Genomic DNA, 24,929 nt, shown 5'->3' on the forward strand with positions numbered 1-24,929 from the left:
GGAAAGCTATGATTTTAATGGGGATTTAGTCTCTTTTGTTCTTTGACCTTTTGTGGCTCTCAGAATACATCAACACTTCTGTCGCATGAATTGTCTTATTGGCATAGAATATGCTGATGCAGCCAAGCAGGCATTCAAGTGTGATGAGAAGTTTTTACAGCATTTTTCACTCTACCTAGCAGTAAGTACTCCATGCACTGCTTTGCATGGTATAAATCCTGTGCATCAGCACAGGCCTCAGCTGAGATCCCTCGCACTGTGATCCTTGCAACTGGATGGAAATGAAGAGTGAGAACAGGACCCTGCAGTTATAGAAAGAAGGACCTCATGGCAAGAAAAGGGAAAGTAGTTTCACAAAGTAGAAATAAGAGGCAAATAGAGATAGTTTAGGTAGAGAGTGTTAGAAAACAAGAGAATCCAAGCACTTTCACAGACACTAGGTCTGGAATAACAAGGAGGATGACGGCCATAAAGATAAGGACTGGAGAGCAGCTCGAAAACATTTGGCAGGGAGGTGATTAGATGTCTACAGGGCAAGCTGAAACCGGTTTGGGGGATGCCCCCCTTTGGGGTCAGAAGTTTGCAGCAAGGAAGACTACGAGCCTTCACGAGGAATACTATGAGCCTTCATCATCATGACCTACTACGCATGCGCAAGGGGGGGAGGGACTGCATGCTAATGGACTCTCGGGAATGTAATGAATATGTATCCGAATTCCTGTCAACTATTGATTATGTATTAGTTCGACCTATATCTATAGCATGATTTCTCCTGATGGTGTGCAAGTTAGGTGCAATGATCCCCCTTGCACCAGGGTGTACGCACATCACCAATAAACACATACCTGCTCTATATCCTTACTGGCTATAGTGTCTGATTTCTGCATGTCAGAAAGAGCCTCAGTTGGAAAGCAACTGTAGGAAGCAGCTGCTCAGTGCATTGATTCCGGGGGAGCACCAAGCCTACTGAGCACCTTCTCTGTAGAAGGCCAAAGGCAGAATGACACTTGAGCAAGTACTCAAGTAGGATCTCAAAATAAAACCTTTTCAAGTCTGATTAATAAGAAAACAACACACTGCATTTTTAGTACATGTAACAGGCATTTTTTACTTCTTAATTGGCACATTTTATTTCCCCTTTCCTTTTATGCTCCAAAGCCTGTTCAGCTAAGTGGAACAGCTACAGTGTAAGTACTGTTCAGCAGCAGCGGAAGTCTTCTAGGTAAAAGTGCAAAAAGGAACCCACCACAGAAGGAATAAACTAGCTGAGGCCCTACATAATGGGGATCAGGCAAGCTGAAGGCAGCAGCAACATGTGGTTAGCTTATATTCTCTAAGGCCAGACTCTTCAAAAGAACTGGGCTTCTGGGATTTCTCATCACAGGCTGTCTCCCACTTATGTCCTCTCAAAAATTCAGCTATAACTTAATGATACACTCCAAATAAATGAGATTTTCTTCAGGCATTTGTGTATCCAAGCTGCAATTGCTATTCTGCATAGCAGCAGGTATATCTGCTGTAACAGGAATGCTGTATGGAAGAAAAAGCTCTGGTAAGATAAAAAGAGATTACTTTTGTATTAGGAAGCTAAGAGATGGAACCAGTGCTTCACATCATTGGAATTCACCAAATGAAAAGTAGATGAGTATTTATGGACTCATCTGCTGTCATCAAAAGACATGCAGTTTGTAAGGTTCAAGTGCAAAATAAAGGTCGCACGTGTGTCATCTTGGGAGTTTTTCATTTAAGTGTATCAGATCCAGACGGGGGATAAGTCAAACCTATTGCGTGGAAAGAATCAGCACGATTCAGGAGTATTCTGGGTGAAGAAACCTAGAGAGCTTTCTGAGTTCAGTAGTACTCATGTTATAGGCCGAGAACTGTGCAGTAGAGTAGCCAATGTGATGGTGAAAAGAGGGAGCTGAATGAGTGACTGGGAGTTTGGGGAGAGATCTGCTACTGCCATGTGGGCCTGAGCATCAAATCGATGATAAAATTCTTCAGGTGCTTTCCTCACATGGTGACATTCTTAAGGATAGATCTTGTCATATTTAGCAGGACAAATTCTTTTATTCTCCATCAGCATGATGCTTTCATCAGGCAGCTCTAGCTCCCCTTTCAGTACTACCAGTTCTCACGTTTACTGCAGATATGCCACAGCTGTCTTCAGACTACACTTCAGTCAGTTCTCATTTTCACTTTTTGACTGAATGTTTCTTTTCTCCTGAAGTCGTGAGGCATGAAAAAAAAATTGCGTGACCAGAAATGACCCTGTCTTAGGAATGTGATATATACAAGTCCATCTGAAAATTAAGATGTATGACTCACTGTTGTTTCAGAATTCCCAGGGCAGAGGAGCTTTCTGGGCTGCCAGATTTTGCCATCTGTCAGACATAGTTCTCACACTTCATGAGGCTGGCTTTCACACTGGTGCTATTTTTCTCAACAGTTAATAAATTCTATCCAAATCTCAAAGTGTTTCACATAGCTAGCTGAAGAATACCTCTGATAAGGCGTTCTTGTGTAGCTTAATAGACATCCAAGGAATGCCATGACAGCAACAGACAATTGAAGGAAATACAGATAATGCTTCTTAGCAGTGAATTCTGAAACTGTATGATTAAATAAGTGAATGTACTGTAGAAAGCCAAAAAAGGAAATAAATATTAAAATAGAACTAATTTTTTTTTTGAGAAATTCAGCCACCTATTTCAAGATGTGATTTAATTAAGTAATTGAATCTTTACAGCTAGTGCTGAATACAGATAGTACAATGCAGTGCAGTGGCAAAAAAATAAAAATAAAAAAATCTGACTTGTACGTGCATTTCATCTCTCCCAGAATAACAAAATTAATGGAATGGCTTTTGGAAAACTATCATTATGCTCTAGGAGATTGCCATCTGTATTGATTCTTTTCTTTCACTGAAGACTGCTCTGTTGAGTCACCTTCATATATAGGTATACATGGGATTCACCTCTGTGTCACACCTGTAGGTCACCTAACAGTACATCTTAGTCTGTGGCAATGTGAGACAAGCACATGAGCCTGGGGTCCCTTTCCCTTAGATTACTCAGAATTCAGAATTGTTGTATTTGGAATGTTACAGGATTCAGGGTTGCCTAGTCTGTATGAAGCCCATATATATATATATAGACTTGCTGTTTCCACAGTCTCTCATGGCATCAAGTTCAAGAAGCCCAGTTCCTGATGTGTAAATAGCTTTATTTTCTCTCTTCAAAACAGAAACTGGTTTCATTGGGTACTCCACAACTCTGATATTGCAGGATTTGCTGAAGAATTACACCTTCCATGCTCCATGCTCAAATGCACCAATTGCTCTTCTTCATGATTTTGTAAACCTGAATTACCAATATCTCCAGCCTTCTCTTCTCCAAACTAAAGAAATCCATCCCTCTCCTTACAAGACAGCCATTTCAGTCCCTGACCATTTCACTTCTCTCTACTGACTTTAACTTCTGGAGAAAAGGAGAACAGGCTGCACACACAATCCAATATGCAATCTCTCCAAGGTTTAAATAGTGACAAAGTCTTCATATAACCTATACTGAAGCTCATCTGCCAGGTTTGACCTACTCCATTTCATGAGGTTCCTCCAGAGTTCTTCACCATTTGTTGTTGTTCATATACTGTGGAAAACTCATTTCTTTAATAGAGTCATTTTGAAATATAATTCAGGTATTTTGTGACAGACCAAGAGAAGAAACTTCTACACTGCTTATTTTAATTACTGATCTCAAATGTTTATATTTGGCTAGGTTAGGGCTTCTCATAGAGTTATAGGTGGAACAGGTAGATAGACTTTAGCTAAATCTTGTAGATCTTGCTCGGAGCCCACAGATATTAGACTTTACACGCCAGTTCTACATCTGTGCTATATCTAAGGCAACTCTCTATCTTGTTTGTCATTCTCCATAGGTCTCCTTTTGACCTTCAGTTTCAATCCTCCAGCCTCTGAGAACATTGATTAGCCTAAGTGAACTAAACTGTTTTATCTGGAAATACAAACAAAATCACAATAAATTTACACAAATGTATCTGAGATTATTTAGCCTGAAGCATGTGGTAATGTGTATAAATAAATAATGTTTTCATAAAACAAATCAAATTACTTTTTGTGGGAAAGAGAATGTTTAAAAATGTTTCTGCATCTTTGTGTTTCTCATTAGTCTCTCTTGGATCATGAGAAAAATGTAAACTTCAGAGACTGAAAGTTCCTAGGCTACTTTAACTCTGTGTGAGTCTCCACATCACAGAGGTTCCACCATCCTTCTGCTACTCCTGTTCTTTCTCACTGTCTACTGTAAAGGTTACCAGTCATTGACAAATGCTTTTCTTCTAGCATCATAAAAGGGCATGGCCTTTTCTGCTCAATGCCTGTGTGAATAGACATTGTCAGCATGGCTAAAGAATACAGTAACAGCAACAGTGCAGGATCCAGAAGTTCTGCAGCCACAGTGAATCAGCTAAGTTAGTTACAAGTCTCATGAGGAAACAGCTAGAAAAAATTTCCACAGGAAGAACTTCATAACACATCACGGATTGTTTCATCTTGCATTGTTTCTCTGAAGACACAGCTTCAAGGCCACAGTTCTTTTTTAAAAGTATGTAATGATACACATATTTCTTTAATATGCATCATAGTTTTGTTACTATGATTTAGAGATCTGAAAATAAAATGTGATGGATATACCATTTTATTTTATATATTCGAGGACATCACATGACAACAGCAGCAGAGTCAAACAATTCAAGTTTCAAATGGAACCTCTGCATCTAATGTAAGAACACCTCAGATTTGACAGCACTGTTGTCTGGCAGTTTAACTCAGATACAAACAGATTGCTGTTTTTTCTTTACAAGTTGTAAATAGAAAACTTTTTACATTTCCTAGATGTGTTAGCACGGGAAGAGTTAATGCCTTGAGAAGAAAAGTTGCATCCATAATAATGCTTTGTTTAAACTTTGACTTGTATATACCCACAACTGGACTTACACTCTCAAACAGTACAGTTATACATGTAAACAAAAATTGCATGCTCTCTCTGTGAGTAGAACTGAGCCTTTTATACAAAAAAAGCTAAGGTATATATAAGGTATATATATTCATATACATGTATGTTCTTATTCACAAGCACAAACATGCTTTAAAGTACTCCCAGAATTTCTACTGGAAGCTTGTCCCTTAATGTACCCTAGGCATGTATTTGCATTTTTGAAACTGTGAAAATTATCTTCCTTTAATATAGTACATTATGAAATGTAGGGGAAAAAAAAGAAAAAAAAAGAGAAAAAAGAGAGAAATTTCTCCCATAGCGCTCCACGAAAGTTTTCATGTCCTCAGCTTCTGAAACGTCTAAGATTATAAACTCACTGGCAAGCTCCCAAGGAATTTCAAGGCATCTGTGCTTGTGCTACTTATTTTAAGCTCTGTCTTCCAATGTTATGAAATCAGCAAACCCTCCTGACTTTCTTAGTAACTCCATTTTATGTGGCTCTGGCTTTCAGGGAGATTCAAGAATGACATAATCTTCTTTTCCCACCCACAGATTTTGGACCGTTGCTGTTGGTTACACCCTTCCGAGTAATGTGCAACAGGAATATTTGTCTGGTCCCATATGCCCTTAAATGGAAGGCAGCCCAGCACAAATGACTAAAACCTAGTTTCTTGGCTTTCAGTTGATCCCTACCATAGGTAGATCAAGGCTTCTTCCCTTTCCTTCTGTCTGTCAATATTACTTAGGCTTCTGTGCAGGGATGTCAGTCCAAGTTCATGCTGTTTTATAAGGAAATGGACTGATTTCTCAATACAATTTAGTCCTATCGAGAGGAGAACAGCTATCTTGAATGTAGTAGCAGTGAATAAACAAGTTATACAAAGTGATTCTTTTGTATGTTTTACTGGAGCATTTACCCAAGTACACTCAAAAAGTACAGAATTTTTCATTTTTGAAAGAATAAAAAAAATGAGAACTGGGCTCGTATGTACTCACAAGCACTCTACCAATTATACTTTGTACCAAACTCAAGCACAAAGATATACAACAGTACGAACATCAGAAAGAAAAGGCACTTCCTGGCATTCGTTATCAACATTATTGAATTGGAAGCATTTTGCAATCCAGTCCCACTGCCAGTCTCCTCAAGCCTCTCCTGACTGTCTGAAGACAAGAGAGTTGGTAGGACTTGGAAATGGAGCATTTTAATACAACATAGACAGCAACGCTTCCAACTACATGTAAAATAATACTAAGACATGATTATAAGGTGAGAACATGATGCAGCATACACAGAACACCTTCTGGAGCCAAACTCAGAATTTCAGAGAAAGAAGTAATCCTTGGCACTTGGAAAGGGGCAATGCATGCAGCCATGGCACAGCTTATCCTGCTTTGCATATTCGCTCTGAACTTACCAGTCCCCGCAGCAGTTCTGAGAAGACTTCATGTGTCTAGACAATATAGACTTTCCATGAAGTCTAGACATGATTCTGCCCTGCAGATTACCTCTTCTCCAGGCTGAACAAACAGAGTTCTCTCAACGTCTCTTCACAAGAGAGATGCTCCAGCTCTCTGCATGTGTTGTCTTAGAACCAGAAGAGGAAAAACTAGAAGAGTTCCAGTCTGTGTTTTTTCATGATCAGCTGCAATGCTGTACCTTTCCTTGGCCCTCTTCTAAGTTCAGTGCAGCTGAGAATCATGTCTTTCACTCTTACCAGTGTGTGATAATCCAAGTAAAAAGTATCTAGCAGGAAGAAAACTGAGATAGGCTAGAAAATGGGACAAATTGATTGTAATGGTCACGAGAGTGAAATTTATGATAAATGCAACAGGAGTACCATGTGAAATGGATCCAGAGGATTATTTCTCTCTCTAGGCTCAGTGAAAATGCAAGCTACGTTAATATTTTTTGTTTCTGTGATAGATATCATCTGGCTAACATGTTATAACATTTTAAGAAAGGGATAATATGAAAATCCTATAAAATTCTACTTTTGGTGTTATTAAAAGTCCAAGGCACTTAAAAACATGTCCTCTCAAGGCAATTGTTAAGTTCTAGGAAGTTTTTATGAATGTATCTGCCTTTTACTGACAGAATAAAAGATTATTTAGATGGCCAAGCTCTTCAAATTTTATTAAGTGTCTTTAAATGCATATAATTAGATCTATTTCTTCTATTGTTAATAGATGTTATGATAGTAAGAAATAAAATCTGTTTTAGCTGTGGTGGAATTGCAGTCATTTAAGGTATTAACTTCACCCACCTACATTAACACTTCAGTTTCTAATAACGAAAAATATTACACAAGCATTTCCAAAATATCTTTAAATGCTATACACCCTATGTTAGTGTTTATTTTTCACTAAACATGAAGAATATATGAAAGCATTTAACTTCTGCTGTTATCTCATGGCAAAAGTATGATAGATATTTATTTAGAAAAAAAAGGAAAGAATCTTTCTAAGCAGATAGGTAGAAGATATATTTTGGGATAGACTATATCAGTTGATATTTTACTTCTTGAACAGAGTATTTTCCGGAATAGATCCAAGCTGAGAATCTATAGTGCTTCTCCAAGCTTCTCTAACAACCCTACCTATGGGAATACTTGGGCCAAGCCATCAGCTGGAACCAAAATGGTCAATCTTGATGCAAAACAAGAGCTTGAATTGCTGACAAGAGCTAAGCAAGCAGCAGAAACATTTTCTGTTCTGATTTTAACAACATTTGTGTCATTATTACATCTGCTTTTGATAGTATTCTAAAAAACTGTGTCACAAACGCTGCAAAAACAAACATGTATACTTAATTTAGCAGCATATTAACACAAAGCTAGAGCTAAATTTCTAAAAAAAGAAATGGTAATACTAATGATTCTGTGAGTAACACTCAGTTAATCAACAGACAGAAATATCATATGATCCAGCCACACAACAAACCAATCTGTACTGGAAATAGTACATTGTAAAAAATGACTCATGATGAAGTGTGCTACATATCAGACAGGTGAAAACTCTATTTGTCAAATGAATTATTATTGTTAAAGCCATGTTTTCCTCTTTGTGATTCTAAATTTTCCTCACCTCCAATGGAAATATACCTTCACTTTAAAAAGTTTAGTCCTCAGATTTCAAAAGACCAAAATAAAACAAAATAATCATTTGAAAATGTTGGAATTGTAATGTTCTTAAACAGATGAATTCCTGTATGTTTCAGCATGTAGATGTGATGGCAATTTTCACTGATGTATGAAGTGACTAAAATCTCTCTTCCATCTAAATTTGCAATAAAACATTACTGACTTGAATGAGGGAATCCAGACTAATGTACTGAAAATCTTGTTGCTAATTTTCAAACTGTTTAATAGAAGGAGTGTTCACGGTGCATACTTATTTCTGTATCATTTATTGTATTATTTGACATTTTTTAAATTTCACTGATGACCTAGAAGTGCATTATGTTGAGCTGCAGTTGATGTTTAAACCATATAAGGCTTCTCATTCAAAAATACATTTAAAAGTTTGGAAAAATAAAAATTAAATAAACCTATGAAATAAATCAATTTTACTCTCAATTTTTGCTCCACACAAATTATTTTAAGGACTGTCTCTCAGAAGCTCATTCATTCATGGGCAGTATTTTGGCTCCGTGTGCATTTATGTAAGTAAGAAGAATTTTGGACCTCCTTTCTATTACATCAATAAGCTTTTCAATTCCTTTTCTGCCTCCTTGGCTCTCCCAGTATACTTTGTCAAGGAACAAAGACTGAAGTAACTTCTCCCGTAAACGCTGGCTCCTCAGCACTGAAACTGCAGACTCAGGGAATCTGGAAAAGCACAAAGAAAATCGTAAGTTTTGCCATCACTCTGAATTGCAATATTCATGTTGTGGTTTAGCAATCAGTTATATGAATACAGACTGTGACTCAGCAAATGAAGTCCAAGCACTCCGAATCATACATGAGTTAACTGTATCTTTTACACAAGTAAGTAAGAATACTCACACATTTTTAGACACATCCTGTAATTCATTACATGTTTCTTGGGCTGCTGATATTTATTCCAGTACCTTAGTGTCCCTTGCTTTTTGATTATAGTATGGCAACTCATTTTACAAAATTATTAACATAAAGCTTACTCATTGATTCCTTGTAGAATTTTGAAGTTGAGATTGTCCTCACTTCTGTCAAAGAAACCTTTATTGTCTATAAAGGTCAAGTGCCTTTGATCATGTGTTCTCTGCACTATGTGCGTCAAGTCAACAGCATCCTGATCACTGCATCTCAGAACCAGTCCTTGCTGCACACAGGAATCCTCCTTCAGAGGTCTGAATCCACAGCAGTGTCTGTCTAGCCGGTTATAGATCTAAAACCAAGCACAGCAGAGCGCTGAGTGAGAACAGCATCAAAGTATTTGGGGCATGGTGCCACTGTCAAACATTGCTCACTAGCACAGCTGGCTAGAGAATAAGCCCAGAAGAATTGTAATTAAAGGCAGCAGTGAAATGGCATTAAAGACCTGGTCCACAGATTTCTCATACCATTAAAAGCAATTTGCTAGACTTTATATTGTACCCATTTTATAGCCATGATTTGTTATGTCAGTAGAAATTCTTTGAAAATAATGGAACAATGCCACTTTGTAACTGGAATAACAACTGGGGAATACAACTCAAGTTTTTACCAAAGGCTGTAGCTTTTTTTTTCACATGTCTGTGGGAGCACAATAGAAATAGCATAGCCTGACAAAAGGCCTAAATTTTCTATCAGACATGCAAATTTTTTATTTTTTTTAAAGATGGGTAAGGGTCACATTAAACAACCAGAAGCCACCAAATGCAGGAATAAAGAGTAGATTTGTAACCACAAAGAAGCCTCTCCAAGCAGTCCTGTGACACATACTTTAACGACATCAAGGTCTGGAGTATTGTTTCCCGTGGGAACACTCACTCAGTCATCACACAGCACTTAGCTGGAGGAATACATCTGGTCTAACTTTAGCAGTGTAAATGCTAAGCATCTCTCCTGACCTAGACATTTCTGGTCCTTACGTAAACAATGACAAGAACTAAGCACTCCCTGAGCAAAGGATGCCATTTTAGGCTAACTGTTGAGCATGAAAAGATACATCACACTTCACAGGTACTCCTATTTCCTGCTGACTACATAACAGTATTGCCAGAACCCTGCATGCACAAGTTGGCCTTAATTGCCTTAAACAGTCTCACCAGGGAACTTCACACATTGTCCATGGGCCCAGGAGCCCTATTTAAGCTCAGGCTCAGCTCTTCAGCTCTTTTTTAGGCCCTGCTGAGGGTGTATGTGCTTCTTGTCCTATTACTTGGTGCTACTGGATAGCTGCCTAGGGGTTCTGGCTTGATGGCCCTGTGCCATGGGCTAGGCACTGCCGGGCCTGCTTTGTGGCTACCCTCAACTCCAAGCTTGGCTTCCCCTGGGGACCAGTCCCATTCTTACTCATATGTGTTTTAGGAGCACAAGTGAGGTAAGATGTATTTAGGTTCAATGAATAACTAATCAATAGTAAATCTTTTTTCTGCCCTTCTTGTTCACTGTATAGTGCTAACCTTTAAAATTGCTCTAGGTGTAAAAATAATACTGCTCATGTAAGTACAAAGCCTTCTAAAATTAGTCTTATTTTTTGGCACCTCAATGAAATGAAGTATTATGACTTCTGATGTAGAACTCAGATGAATGTTTAAAAGGTCTCCTGTTATTGTTCATCAAATGAAAGCCTGAGAGCTCTTTTTTCCTCTGAAGCATGTAGCACTGTTGCCACTGGTCTTGGTAGGAGTGTTTATCTTCAATTAAGAAAATCCTGGGGACAGAACTAGGTCTCTTTCTCTCTTTTATGCTGCTCAGCATTGAGCATCTTCAGGGACAAAAGACTCTGTTGCTTGCAGTATCCTAACTCATTTCCCATTGAATTTATTGTCAAAAAGTGAAGAAGCAGCTTCAAGACTCCTCTTGTACATAGTCCTATTTCATCCTCACCGCATTTAATTACATGCATTAAATAGATGAGTAGATTGTGTTCTTACAGATAGCCCCTTTGTATGCACTGCAACATTACAGTGTTAAAACAGAATAAGGTGATACTCTGGAACTGATATCGGAACCTTAACAGCTTAGTACTGACTTCTGATATGTATTTATGTATGCACATGAAAACTGAAGAAGTCATTTTTACTTTTCATGTCCTGACTTCACCTGAGTTTTTGAAAAAGGCCAGTAAAGGCCAAAAACAAGCATTTGTCACCCTGCTCCTATGGTTTACAGTATTTGAATCCAGAGATTAGGAACCTCTTTAAGAGCGCCAAAGGCATTTCTTTGATGGAAGTATGTTTAACCTTTCACTGTTATACTGAATGATTTATGATGCACTTTTTTACAGCAGTGTTTTGTAGTTTACCAGCTGTATGGGAACTGTTGAATCATGGCCTGAGACTGATTGATCAGCTGAGGCAAGCACTGAGTCAGCTGCAGGAGCACAGCTGAAGGCAATTCACCTGTGTGACCAGAAGGGGTAGAGCCTGGCTCCACCTCTCCTAGAGCCCCTATTTAAGGGCTGACAGCCACTGAGGAAGGATCTCTTTCTGGAGATTGGTCCCTTTAGAGTTTTTCTGCAAGCCTAGAATATTGGTGAGCATTTTCATTTGTTTTTGATTATCCCTTTTCACTGTAATAATCTTTCTAGTTATACAATCTGTAGATACCAGACTAACCACACCACTCTGTATATTTGTTGATTGTACACTAGCCTGGGCTTCAGACTATTAAGATATTCTTTTATTGAATCAACTTAAGATTATTACACCTGCTGGTCTCTTTAACTATCTTGAACAGCCTCAGACCATCATGATGCTTATGCTCCTCAAATTCTAAGATGTTAGATTATCTCCACAACACAGCCACTGTAAGCACATTACACAGGTACCTTAGTTCTTCAAGTTCCCTTTATATTTTCTGCATTATTCATTCTGATTCAATCTTAAATGCACAGAGGATAAAAGCTCCATTTTAGAAGTGTACTTTAACTGATCTCTCCTTCTAGGAAACAGGAATTCCCTTAAGTTTAAAAACTTGTTTTAGAAGATCTTAAAATTAAAAGAACAGCACAGAACTGTTAAGAATTTTTAAACCGTTCAACATGAAAACATTTGCGTGAAAAGATTAACTGACATATTCTGCATTATTTCTGTTGGGATATGTTGTATTATGTTTAGAACCAAAATAACCCACATGTGACTTTATGCCGCTTTCCAAGAGCTACCTGCTCATAGTAGAGCTATAGATGACGTTTTTAAACAAGTAACAATATATTTTCAGAGAAAAATTTCATGCTCTGTTTAACAAGACTGCAAAAATGCAAGCATAGGAAGCATTTGTTAAACCTGTAACAGATCTGAGAAGGACAGGGATAGGCTATGCATAAGGCAGAATGATTCTTATATTTCAAGAAATGGAACTCTATTAACAAGTTGAATTTTATGAACACTCAATCACAGTGCATAAAACTAGTGCTAAATGCAATTTTAAATGCCAGTAGCTTTATAGACATCAGTAATTGCTGCAGGAGGTTCAGTTACTCACACCTGTCAGGCAGGCAGAGACAACTGGAAGCAATGCTAAGGGAGGTATAAAATCAGCTGCCAGGCATATGTAGGTAGTTCAGTCCTTATTAATACAGGGAGTTTATTAATGTCCTGCTGTGTAACTGTGGTCATATTATGATATCACAGGATAATGCCCTAGTATGGTGTTGCTTGGAAAGCTAATGCTGATGTGCAATACCTAACTGAAAAACAGCAGCTATGGTCATTAAGTCTAAACATTAAATCAATGGTAAACTTTTAAAAAGTAGAAAATCTACTCCTACAGCTCTTGTCTTGACCTCAATTTCACCTGACCAAAGCTAAGCAGCTGAACGCTTTCTTATCATAAGTGTTTTACAGCAGGGAACACTATCAAGAACTGTGTGCAGAGAAACACTATACCTGCCTCAGAGGTGAAGTAATACAAAATATCTTTAAATCTGTTGGCCTAGTTTCTGATCTTTCCTTGACTACAAATTGTTTTGAACATTTTAATCATACATAACCAGGAACAAGTTCAAATTGTGCATTAAAAAAAAAAATTCTCTAAGATCCCATGGGTGTTTGTGATTTTTTTTTTTTTTTTTGAGGCAGATATGCGTTCATGAAATGTTGTACCTGCAGAAGAAAATCAAAGACTGCCATCTTGGACCACTCATGATGATGGATTTCAGTACAGCCCCACTCATCTTTGGGAACTTTACCATTCTGCCAGCATTTCTGCTTCAGTAGTTGTTGATATTTCCCCCAGGTTAATCTCACTGAAGAATGAGTATTGTTATCAGTTGGACTCAGTGAAGAATCCCAGAGAATAACAGGACACGCTTGACCAGCTGAAAAAGGAGAAATAGATTATAATTATACTGGGATACTGTCAGACTGACTTTAGGCATTGCCTAAGCATTCCTGATTACAGTGTTTTACAGATGTGGCAGAAAATATGTTGCCACAGACTAATAACTTCACATCCTTTGGTTTATGTGATCTTATTCCACATCTAAAACCAGCCACCAAAAGAATGGAAGAAGCTCAGACATAAATGCCTTCAGTATACAGAAAGCTGTTTTTTTTTTCCACTTGAATGAGATTAACATATTAAGTCATATACTAAACCAAAGTATTACAAAGTGCATAGGTAGATTAATAGCCTAATGCTGCTGTGAACCAACGGTGAAGTTTCTGCAGTGAATTCATGATTTACAAGAGATGTATTTTCCTGTATAATGGGCGTAAAAAGATTATAAATCTTATACTCAAAGTGGACTTATTTTGTTATTGTTAGTGCTGTAGGCTTATAATGTATGATTTCACAGTCCTGAAATGATGTATGAGACTACTGTAGTGTTAGCTTAGCATGAATAAACACCTTGACATTTTTTTTTTTTCAGATACAGATAGAACATGAGAGCTGTTTTGTATAGCAACTATTTTGGTAAAATTCTTTTTTTTCCTGTGTAGGGAGTATTCCACTTTTCCTTCAAATCACTAAGTCGAGTGAATTAGCGCTGGTGAATCCAAGTGTTTGTAGTATTTAGTGGGAAGAAACCATTGAAAAAAGTTTAAAATAAACTATGAGATTTTTCACCCAATATCTAATAACAGGCATGTGTGTCCTCTTTGGAAAATTGGACACTTTCATTGCCAATGCAGTGCTTCTCTTGCTGCCTTAAGCAGTCAAGGGCCAAGAACTGACTGTGGTTTATTAAAACTTTAAAGTAAAATCCTGTTTTTCAGATAGAAGACCAAAATATGATGCCTTGTTATGGAGAGTGGGAATCACTTAATTGCAAACCAGTTATTTACTAGCAGGTGTTTGGATGTGTGCAAAGCTCTAAAATTTATATATATCCAACTAGAAGGTTTTATGGATATAAAACACGTGCAATTTGTGTGGCTTAAACTATCTGTTCTACATACGCACTTGGACATAAAGATATATCTGAAAAGAAGCTCTCCTTTTCTCATTAAGGCAATGAGCTCCATGGCACCTTCTCCAGAGGCAACCTGGATGGATGTCAGAGCGTAGAAGATTGGCATCAGTGATGAACAGTGAGGTAGAAGCTGTTAATGTGAAATCTCTATCTATAAGCAGTGTGAATGGTTGATGGATCTCCACACAGCACCTTCTTCTGGCTGGTCCATAATAAGTAGGAAATTTTCTTTGTCCATAATTAGCCATGAATTATATGTAAAGATCTGGCACTGTACTGCCAACAAAACAGAACTGTCCCAAAAGTAATGCCTCCTATTTTACTATGTTGGTCCATGACGTCAGAGGAGGATGTTGGTGGTACAGCAGTAGAACCTTCCCACCAATATTCCTTTATATTTTATTGCCATGTGGCAGATAGCAGCTGAGGGGCAATCTAACAAAATGGCATCTAACATGAAGTACATATGTAGCACAAGTGTGCCACTGAATTCCTCCATGTGGGAAAAATGGCACCCATTGATATTTATTGATGCTTGCTGAATGCTTAAGAGATTAACAGTGGATGTGAACATGGTGAAGGGTAGATGGTGTGCTTCAGCAATGGTGACTGTGGGTCACCTCTGCTAGTGAAGATTTTGATGAGTATGGTGTGCAGGCTCCTGTTCATTGCCAGTGAAAACGCACAGATAATGGCGGTGACTGTTGGAAAAAAGAGAATTTTGTAGCTGAGGATTTGTTCTATCAAATAATGTTATTGTGCTCTTTGTATCTGTTGTAGCATCCATGGAAATAAATAGGAGGCAATGCTTTCAGAATGACCTAAGGATGTTAGAACCCATGTGCAACCATGTCCCAGTGTCTGCTCCATTAAGAAATACAGAGAAAAATAAAATCTTTTCCAACACCAGAACATATTTGATCTTCTCTCTGCCATGGCATATGCATACAAGGTAGTCCTCAACTCAAGGCAAATTGTGGCTCTTTAACTCCTCTCTTTGATTAGATCCTTGATTTGTTTGTAGGAACCTAGAAAGTGTCCTTTCGCTATGATCACATTGTCCATCAGCATGTTTCCTCTGATGGGAGAGGGACAGTGCTGAGCACTCCCATGAATTCAGGCTGAGATGCCTGAATGAGTGCTAAGGAGTTTAATTTCATAAATCCTAGCTGTTTCCCAATCTCCCTTGCACTGTCTCCATCACTGATATTGTAAATTGCTTTAGTCAAGTCAGGTCAGCCATCAGCTAACATCAGCTAAGCTTCTTTTCCAAGGCAGCTGGAGAAGATCTATAAAAGCATTGCAAACTGCCAAAAAAAAAAAAAAAAATCAGCTTCCTTCAGGATCAAAACTGATCTTCTTTTGTTTTTGGACCTCTGTTAACAGCTTATATAAGCAACTTGCAATTTTTTCAACAAATCAAATATGTAAACTGCCTTCTAACAAAACAAGGTTTTCCTGTCTACTCAACAGGGGCATGATAAACAATAGTAATATTAATAAGAGTAATATTATTATATATTATGTATTAACAATAGTAATATACATAATAATAATATACTTGTATAATATCTTAGTTTCCAATATGATAACAGAAATAAAGAGCAAGGTTAAATACAGGAAATATTTGCATTTCAGAGGAAATGAGAGCAGAAAAGATGAGCCAAAATAAAATCTTTCAACTCTGTAATTTAAACTGAATTATGGGAATACAAAACAGCAGCTTTGGTAAAGAGCAGTGACTTAAATTTTTGACACTAACAGGAAAACACAAATTTGCTGAATTAAAGTAGATAAGGGGGGGATGATTCATAGCTGTATGACTTGGCATGATCCCACGTATGTAGGCAGTTCTTCTGATTCAAACCTTCTGAGGATGGGGCTAGAGTAAATAGAGCAATGGAAAACAAGGCCCAACCAAGAGCACCCAGTCTGATACAGCTGGAACTGAGGAGGTCCAGCACACTTCAGAATAAGTCCATTTGTCCTGAGTGGGCCTCTCTCCTAATCAGTTTTATATGGTAACACAAAGGGTTGCTGTTTTTCTGTTGCTGCAGCTGCACTGTGGCTCTGATGTTCAAGGATGCCATGGTTGCCTGTTACTGGAGGACCTAAGGACTGAAAAAACTCCTGATAAATTCACAGTGAGAGAAGGAAATACTAAAAGGAAGCCAGGGAAACTTACTCAAAGCAGACTAACTTTGTTTTCTTTTCACCTGCTGCTTAAATCCATTTAACTACTTGGCTACCTGAAGATGAAATGATCTGGAAAACTGCATGAAATAGGCTTTCAGGATTTGTATTGGAATCTGCTTCCCAGTAATTTGTGTGGATTTTTTCAGCATCAAAATATTTCTAAATATTTATTTGGCCCTTAGAAGGTCCTGCTTCAGGGAATCCAAAGCTGAATGAAAAAATACAGAAACCCCAGGTTGCCACGTTTGGCTGCCCCAAGGGGCTCAAACCATTTCATTCATAGTTAAGCAATGTACCACTGCTTGGTGTTTTCTACATCAGCTTTATCTCAGAGATCCACATGCCATGTCACTTTAAAATTGGACTGCATGTTTTTTAACCACATAGATGCTCTTGCTGATGTTATTCCTCCACCTTGTCTGCTAACTTACAGAAGGAGCATTTTCCCTAACTTTCAAAGAAAGTACCTTCAAACGTACCCAAGAGACCTTCAGTACGAAAGCAGTTATTTCAGGAGGTACTTGGAGCCCTTTTCAAACTCATAATTGTTTGCTGCAATGCAGTATGGTTTACCGATGTCACATTTAAAAGGAACGGTTTCATTGCCCACATAGCTTGATATGGAAAGCTGAGGGAGTCTGACAGCAGCATTTGGACTTGAGAGTTTGTTTTAGATCATGTTCTGAGAAAAAATATAAAGTACAGAAGCAGAAAGGACATGATCTAGGCCACTTATTTGTCCTGCCTGTATACCTTATTTGCAATATTTGTCCTGTGTGCACATGGATACTCAAATTAAGGAATATATGAAATGGGTATTAGTTGACCTCTAGAATACAGGCTGCATTACTGCTTGCACACAAACATCTCTACCCAAGAAGATACTGGAAATACACCCTCTGGTACCCCTTGGAGAGGTATGACATGATGGTGTGAGTTGTTCAGGTTGACAGGAGTAGCACAGATAAACTGAAGCACTTTAAAGCATTTTAAATGCATAAGGCAATGATAGGTTTTTCTTGTTCTTTGCCCTAAAATTCATGACATTCGTAACACCTATACCTGCTTTTGTGCAACTTTTGGTGGAATGACAAATGCAGGCTGATAGCATAAGGTACAATGATGAAAAACCTATGGCTCTATTTATCATCTTGTAGAGGCCAGCAAAGCAAAACAACAGGTATTCCTAGCGAACTATCTATCTCATGAGTCATTCACCTATTTGCACTTAACTAACCATGAAAAGTGTTACTCAAAGGAAGATCTTCTGGCATACTTCAGGAACAAAAAGCAGTTCTGGGCAAACAGTCGGCTCAGTCTCAGCTAACAGAGGCCCCCCTGAATTGAATACACACGTGCTTACTCTTGTCACAGGATCAAACATATTTAGCCAAATTTACCATAGAAAACCGTGGGTTAGAGAGGTGGTTGTCATGCAGTAGTTCAGGCCTGAGGCAGAGATGTAACAAAATTATGCAGCAGTTGCTGTGTGTTATGTGCTGAAGGCTGAGTAAGAGCTCAGCATTATGGTAAGGTCCAAAGGGACCCAATTCTCTTTGGCAATCAGCTGCAGGAAAGGAGCAAACCCCTCCAGCCCTTATCACTTGATCTGTGGCTTGAGGCATAGCAAACCCTGGCAGCTGCTGAGCTAGAGAGCTAGAATCTGTGCTGACGTCCATACTTGGCTTGTATGGATTAAGGTTGGTATGTGATTAAGATGTGCTACATAGCAAGGACACTTAAGGCTCTTCAGTTCTTTAGGTTAGGATCATCAAATAATAAAGATTCTCCATCCTAAGGTATACCAGAACTTAGACACACAAAGAGCCATTCTCTGCTTTCTTCCACAGCACCTGGAGTTTTACAGTGGACAGTTTTACAGTTTGCTGTTTTACAAACAAATCGTTTGTTTATACGTGTTTTGGAACTCACAATGTGTTCATGCTATGTAGACAGCAATAGGAGTAATGAGTATCTACTTGTATATGCCCAGAATCATGCTCATTGCCTATAGACTGAACTTGACAGGGCTTTGCCCACTTGTATTCCCCAGGATATTTACATTAGAGCAATTAATTACAAAAATGAGAGAAAGAGTTATCATACCTGATTCGTCTATACATGATGAAAAAATAATATAATTCTACCCCAAAAAGTTTTAGTTAACATCTATGAGGGTTTACAATTAACAAAGAAACAGGAGGGCTATGAACAAAGAACCTGCATACAGTCTTTTGCCAGACTTGTAAAGAAAACCCATCAGTGAGGGAATTGTGGGAATAAAGAGAACAAAACCTGTATAGGGGTTTAGTACATGATTATTTGAAACTGCTTTTGACAAAATGATAGACAGTTTTGAAAAGCCCATTTTTTAAGATTTTAATGCTACATCAAACATGTCCTGTTGTATCACATCACAAGTGAGGCAAGCTAAAGGGATGTGTCATGGAGAGAGAGAGACGTCAGTTCAGAAATTGTGTACATTTGTTCACAGTCTCTAATCATGTAGCACTTTCTTTGTCATATGAATAACCATGAATAACACAAGCTATCCTGTAATAATCTTTAGAGTGCCCACCTCACCTTAAATGCATGCAAGTTAAATGCATGCAAGAAATGAGCTCACTAGTTGTTCACGTTGTTTTTAAGAATACATTTTTGTTAATTTTGTCAGCACAAAGATGGTTTCAAGATTATGCCAAATACAATCATGCAAATAGTAGTGAGCTCAAGTAGATATCAGGCATGTGAGCTGCAGAATATTTTGAGGCTAAAGAAACGGAGAGAGACAAGGTACAGTAACTGCTCCAAATCCTCTGTTCACTCTTTGGCTGGAAAAAATGAAGTGGGACCAAAATAATGTTATTTCTCTTCTCATCACCTAGCAACACTCTTCTTGCTGAAGGAACATAGCCAGTTATGTGGAAAGGAAAATTAAAGACAGCAGAATGACTCTGTCTGTGCCAGACAGTCTAAAACATACTGTAAGGTGACAGACACTGTGCAACACAATGTGCAATTATCCTAATGGTCGTTCACAGAGGCTTGCAGTCTGTCATCTCTGCAGCCATGCTGTGCAGAATTCCTCTAACTGAACTACCTTAATTCCTCATGACAGCTCTATAGCAATAAATCTTGTGCCTAAAAATAAACTAGGCATAATGTATCTTCCATGCCCTGCAAGTATGAATAATATTCAGAAGCCACTGAACTGTTATTCCTAGAGATTCATTCACATTGTTGTACAGGCTGCCAAAAGGAACATTTACAAAGCAGGAACAAATCAGAGATCACTAGGTCCTCTTCCTGCTATCAGATTTTAGAAAGCAATTCCTGTGTTACTTGTTTCTTTTTTTCAGAGAGGCTGAAATACAAACATTTCCTTTAAGCTAATTTCAGCAGTAAGAAACTAACAGCAAAAACAAATAGCCAGCCACTTTAGCAATGATTCACTAAAATGCAACGTAGTCCTTTTGGGCTGTGATTTGTGACTGAACAAAAATAGCAATTAGGCTGCAGACATTTAATAAGTAGCTATTTTAGATGTAGACATCTAAGTTGCATTGCATGTCTGAAATCTATCTTTAATTTCTCTATGGGATAAAAAGCCAAAGTTTTCATTGAAAACTGTTTAAACCAATCATGTTAACAGGCATATTGCAACATTTCCTGCAAGTATTTCTCTGTCTACCTTATATATATATGTAATGAGCCTCAAAACATCAAGCAGGATTCAATGAGACATAGTAATTTTTTTAAGTATGAGGGGAGAGAGTATAATATTAAAAAATAAATAAATAGTTCCCAGAGATATTAATAGCATGCAAGTAGCATCAAGCTTCTTCAGGAAGTCCTCCTACCTTTTTAAGTAGGTTGTTACCTGACAACATACAAAGCCCTTTGCCTACCACCTGCTTAAGAGATGAATTCTTGTGTTCCCTTTCAGTAATATTTTATTAAAGTTAAATCTAAGAGATAAAAAATAAATAAATAAAAGGCAAATATCCACTAAATCAAAAGGAACCTTCTGGAATTTCTTTAGTCAGTCTGTACAATACTATGAGACATACAGGTGACTCTATTTTATCATTACTAATTCTCATGGACAGTTAATCATTACTGCACTCAGCAACTCAACTGTTTTTGCATTTATTCTAAATTTGGAAGTACTGCATCATTTGGACAGTACAATTACTTGACAGAAATTACAGACACATCGGCTTTACACCCTTCTAACAATGGGCTTAGTTCTCAGACTAGCACCAGTTAAACCTGCTGCTGTCCTGTGGTTAATGGGGGATGGGGGAGCTAAAAATCATAGAAATGCATTACCTTGGAAGAACTCCGATTTCCTGCTTACAGAAGGTAAGCTCCTGTTTAGCCCCAAGATCCTATCCAAATGAAAGGCAAACACTTCACTCATGTCAAGGGGTCTTTTGATGATGCCACAGTGCCCCTGAGTACAGGCAGTTCCTGTGGTGCTGGGACCCTTCTCAAATACTACCAGGACAGCTTTTTGAGAAGGTAGTTTTTGGATGCTCTCTATCCGAGAATCTGCCAACATACGCATGCTTAGAATGTCTTCTTTGCTCAGCCACGAGGGAGAGCTCTCGCTGTAAATCCTGATGTTACTTTCCTCAGGCTGAGGCTGTGCCTTAATCCTTCCAGAAATCCCCCCAGGTCTCTGGTGTACCCTCTCCCTGACTGCCATTTCTTTATGCTGGAGTATATCCAGTTGGTGTTTTTTTGCCTCCGGAGCTGTTGCTGCTCCCATTGCACCCATAGCGTGAATGTCCCTCCCCAGCTGCTGAAAAAAGATCTCTTTCTGGCCAGTGAAAGTGGCTTTTGGAAAGTGCTGCCCATAGGACAATGGGACTGCATGTTTCTTCCTGTGCTTTGGCTTCACCGTGCCTCTGATATTGGCAGGCTTGCTGCGCTTGGACCGTAGGGTAATATAAACCACATTAGGTGGCACCAAGGTTCCATTGCCACCCAGACTGGGTTCCTGGAAGCTGGGTGCTGACAGGGTACTGTCCAGTGGGATGCCCAGAAAAGCAGTTTGCATTGCATCCTGGAGACTTCTGGAACTGATAGTTTCGTATCCTCCTTTATGCTGGGGTAAAACGTGGCCCACTTGGCTGACGAGGAATCCCAGGTAGATCACACATGCAGTGCCCAGCAGCAGATTCCTCCTTGTCCTCAGGCGCCTGCAAGTCCACAGCCTCAGCATCCATGGGGAGCACAGGCAACAAATAAGCAAGTTTTTTATTTTACCTGGCTGATCAAAGAAGGTCATTTCTCTAGTGAATCTGCATGATGAAAACAGCATTCAGTCTTCTGTACGCTCCAGCCAGGATGATGATGCATGATTTCCCTTCTCTGTTTTATATTTCTCCTTTTCCAAAAAGCTTCCTGCATGGGTGATGGACAGCGGCTATGGATATGCCTGGGAATGTGTTTAGTACTAAGGATGCTGTCACTCCACCTCTGCAAGCCTTTGAATTCTTATCAGCCACCACAGGGCAAGTGATTGGTTTCAGAGAATGAATGGAGCCAGCTACGTAAGCAAAGTTTACTCACTTGTAGACTAAAATATCTGAAGTTCTCCCTTGCAAACTGCAAAAAGAAAATGGTTAATAGTAGCATTTCATTTCATTACACACATTCAGCATCTGTGGCTCTATATTTAAAGAGACAGAAGTTCTAAATGAGACAATGTGCATTTAGAAATGTTCCAGAATACATCTTTCACTTTCTAATTACAGTGTAAGTTAAACACCAAAATCATGAAATACAGGCTCAAATTGTAATCTCAGCTAGCTGTCTTCCAGCATTAGAAGAAAAGCTTATCAAATCCAAATCATTATCTTTTTCTTATATAAGACAGAGTCTTTACTAAAGCTCATGTTATGAAAATGCTGTAAATTACACACTATTAACAACCAATAACTGTAGCAGTTAAATATGCACATATTCAGTAATACAAAAATAAAGGAGCAGTAACAAATTTTCCTAGTTTAATGTAAATACAGTTCACATAACTCAAAACCTACATTAAAAAGGAAAGATAGTTAATTCTTTACACTCTTGTGAAGCCATAAAATAGGACCTAGCAATAGTTTTTCAAATAAAATCACAGTGCCTTATATATCCTTTCAAACAAACACAGATAGAATAAGTGCATACTGTATACTTATTGCTATAAAAGTATAAAACCTCTTACCTATTCAGCTTGACTCATCTTTTGTTCTGGTAAATTCCTTAGGTTAATAAAAATAACTTAGTAAAACTGACGTTCTAAAAGAATTCTAGCCCATATTTCAGTTTTAAGTATAGTACACATTTATGTACTTCATTACAAGCTAAGTACTGTTTGGAACCTAACCGTACTGAGAGGCTGTTTGCATATGAACTGCTATAAACTTACATGAACCTCACGTTATGAAAAAAAAAAAAAAACAACCAAAAAAAAAAAAAAAAAAAAAAACCAACCCTCTTCTATTTTAAATTCTGTAATGAAAAGTTCGGTGAAGTAAGTGCCTTCCAAAAGTACATTCCATCCATTTCTAACTCCTGAGGGCCCTCTAGTGCACTGCACACAAATGAACAGAAGAAATTCCCATTTGTCCAAGGTTTTCTTTTTATAAGAAGGCCCTCTGCATTTTGAAACATTTGACATCATACATTCTTGTGAAGAGAAACAAAGAACAAACAGTGGCTTTTAAAATGCTATTAATATGCTACTAAACAGGAGGGTTTTCTATTTGTGCTTTCCAAAATGAGGACAGCACCGTCACTGTATAGATGGGAGAGTCGAGGCAGTAAGAAGAGCTTGTGCAGAGCTGAGCAGTGAGACAACGGTGAAGCTCCGATTTCTGACTCCTCATCTGGTATAAGCACAAAATAATAAAAAATACATGTTTGCTGCAATTTAAAATAATAGGGACATTGCCTGTTCTACAATTAACACCCCAGGGGGAACAGATTGTTTAAAGAATAGGCTTACGTTTGAGATGGGTTTAATCTGAGTTATAAAACTTTGTGAATGGATTTTTTTCACTGACCACCACTTTTCTTTACTTAATTCAAATCTATCAATAATATTAATATAGATGTGGTTAATCTTGCTTAAAATTGTTTACACTTTAAAAGGGTTACACAATATAGACCTTCTCAGATCAGCCTTACATGCTGGAGGGTCCTGCTGAGAGACAGAATGGTCATTAAAGAGGTACCAGCTTTGTGCCCTTTTGACCAAGAGAGAACATAAATGGGTCCTATGAACTGCCTCCTGTGTTCCATCTGATAAAGATGTAAAGTGAGTGCAAACTATCAGCAAGTTATACAGGTAAAATCAGGGCACAGAGCATATATGCACATACACGTAAAGTCTTTTGAAATGCTTAAGACGGGTTTCTCACTTTAAAGATAAATATTGGGAAGTAAGCAGACGATTTAAGCAAACAGTTTGGAAGCAAACAATTCAGCATGAAGCTTGTAATCACTGTACTTCTTCCAACTATCTCAGAACATTATTATTCTTTTCACCTTGCACTGCTAATGGCACAGGCCAGAAAAGTTATCACACTACAACAGCTGTATCTGAATGTCCAGTTCTTGCATGCAGACTGTACAATGACCTGTCCATGGCAATCAAGCAGTTGTGAAACACTGTCTGTTCCGGTTACTAATACTTTTCCTTTAGCATGTCATTTCTTTTAAATTTTGTAATCTGTGCAATCTTCATATAGCAATTCTTCAAAGACTATCTGGTCGAAATTATAAAGGGATATGGGATATTTCTTTCCTTCCTGATTTCCTCTGTAGCCTAGAAGCTAAAATGTGCTGTACCCACTGATGTGCAATGTTGACCACTGAAGGGTTGTTTGTTTGTTTGGTTTTTGTTGTTGTTATTGTTGTTTAATGATTTCTGTGATTATGGCCATAGTATTTCCTTAATTTTTCATGTTCAGGAAAGAGAACTCTTTCTTTAATGACATCTTGTTAAAGTTATTGGAATGGACGGTTGCATGTGTTCACCTAAATAGGATTCAATATCTTGTTAACTGCGCAGATATTTGCATCTAAGTTTCTTTTCTGGATCTTTAAAAGATAACACACTAAGACACTGTTTTTTTTCAGTGCTTGTGTACAGCTCCAGTGCCCTAC

At 38.1% G+C, this 24,929-nt stretch overlaps 1 protein-coding gene and 1 long non-coding RNA gene across 2 annotated transcripts; one reads left to right on the top strand and one right to left on the bottom strand.

The window, feature by feature from the left end:
• Window positions 1-5,905: 5,905 nt before the first annotated feature.
• Window positions 5,906-23,177, bottom strand: FAM198B (family with sequence similarity 198 member B). The gene is made up of 5 exons (XM_015285338.4): window positions 22,984-23,177; window positions 21,093-22,376; window positions 13,252-13,466; window positions 9,160-9,386; window positions 5,906-8,848 (listed from the first exon to the last, which is right to left on the bottom strand). The coding sequence occupies exons 2-5, from the start codon at window positions 22,087-22,089 to the stop codon at window positions 8,641-8,643; spliced, it is 1,647 nt and encodes a 548-aa protein (XP_015140824.1). The 5' UTR covers window positions 22,090-22,376; window positions 22,984-23,177; the 3' UTR covers window positions 5,906-8,640.
• On the top strand, window positions 10,352-13,312 carry LOC112532350. Its single transcript, XR_006939273.1, has 3 exons — window positions 10,352-10,523; window positions 11,433-11,680; window positions 13,224-13,312. It is a non-coding gene; the product is annotated as an uncharacterized LOC112532350 (long non-coding RNA).
• Window positions 23,178-24,929: the final 1,752 nt, after the last annotated feature.

This window comes from Gallus gallus, chromosome 4 (assembly GCF_016699485.2).
Source record: "Gallus gallus isolate bGalGal1 chromosome 4, bGalGal1.mat.broiler.GRCg7b, whole genome shotgun sequence".
In the NCBI taxonomy this organism is placed as follows: domain Eukaryota; kingdom Metazoa; phylum Chordata; class Aves; order Galliformes; family Phasianidae; genus Gallus; species Gallus gallus.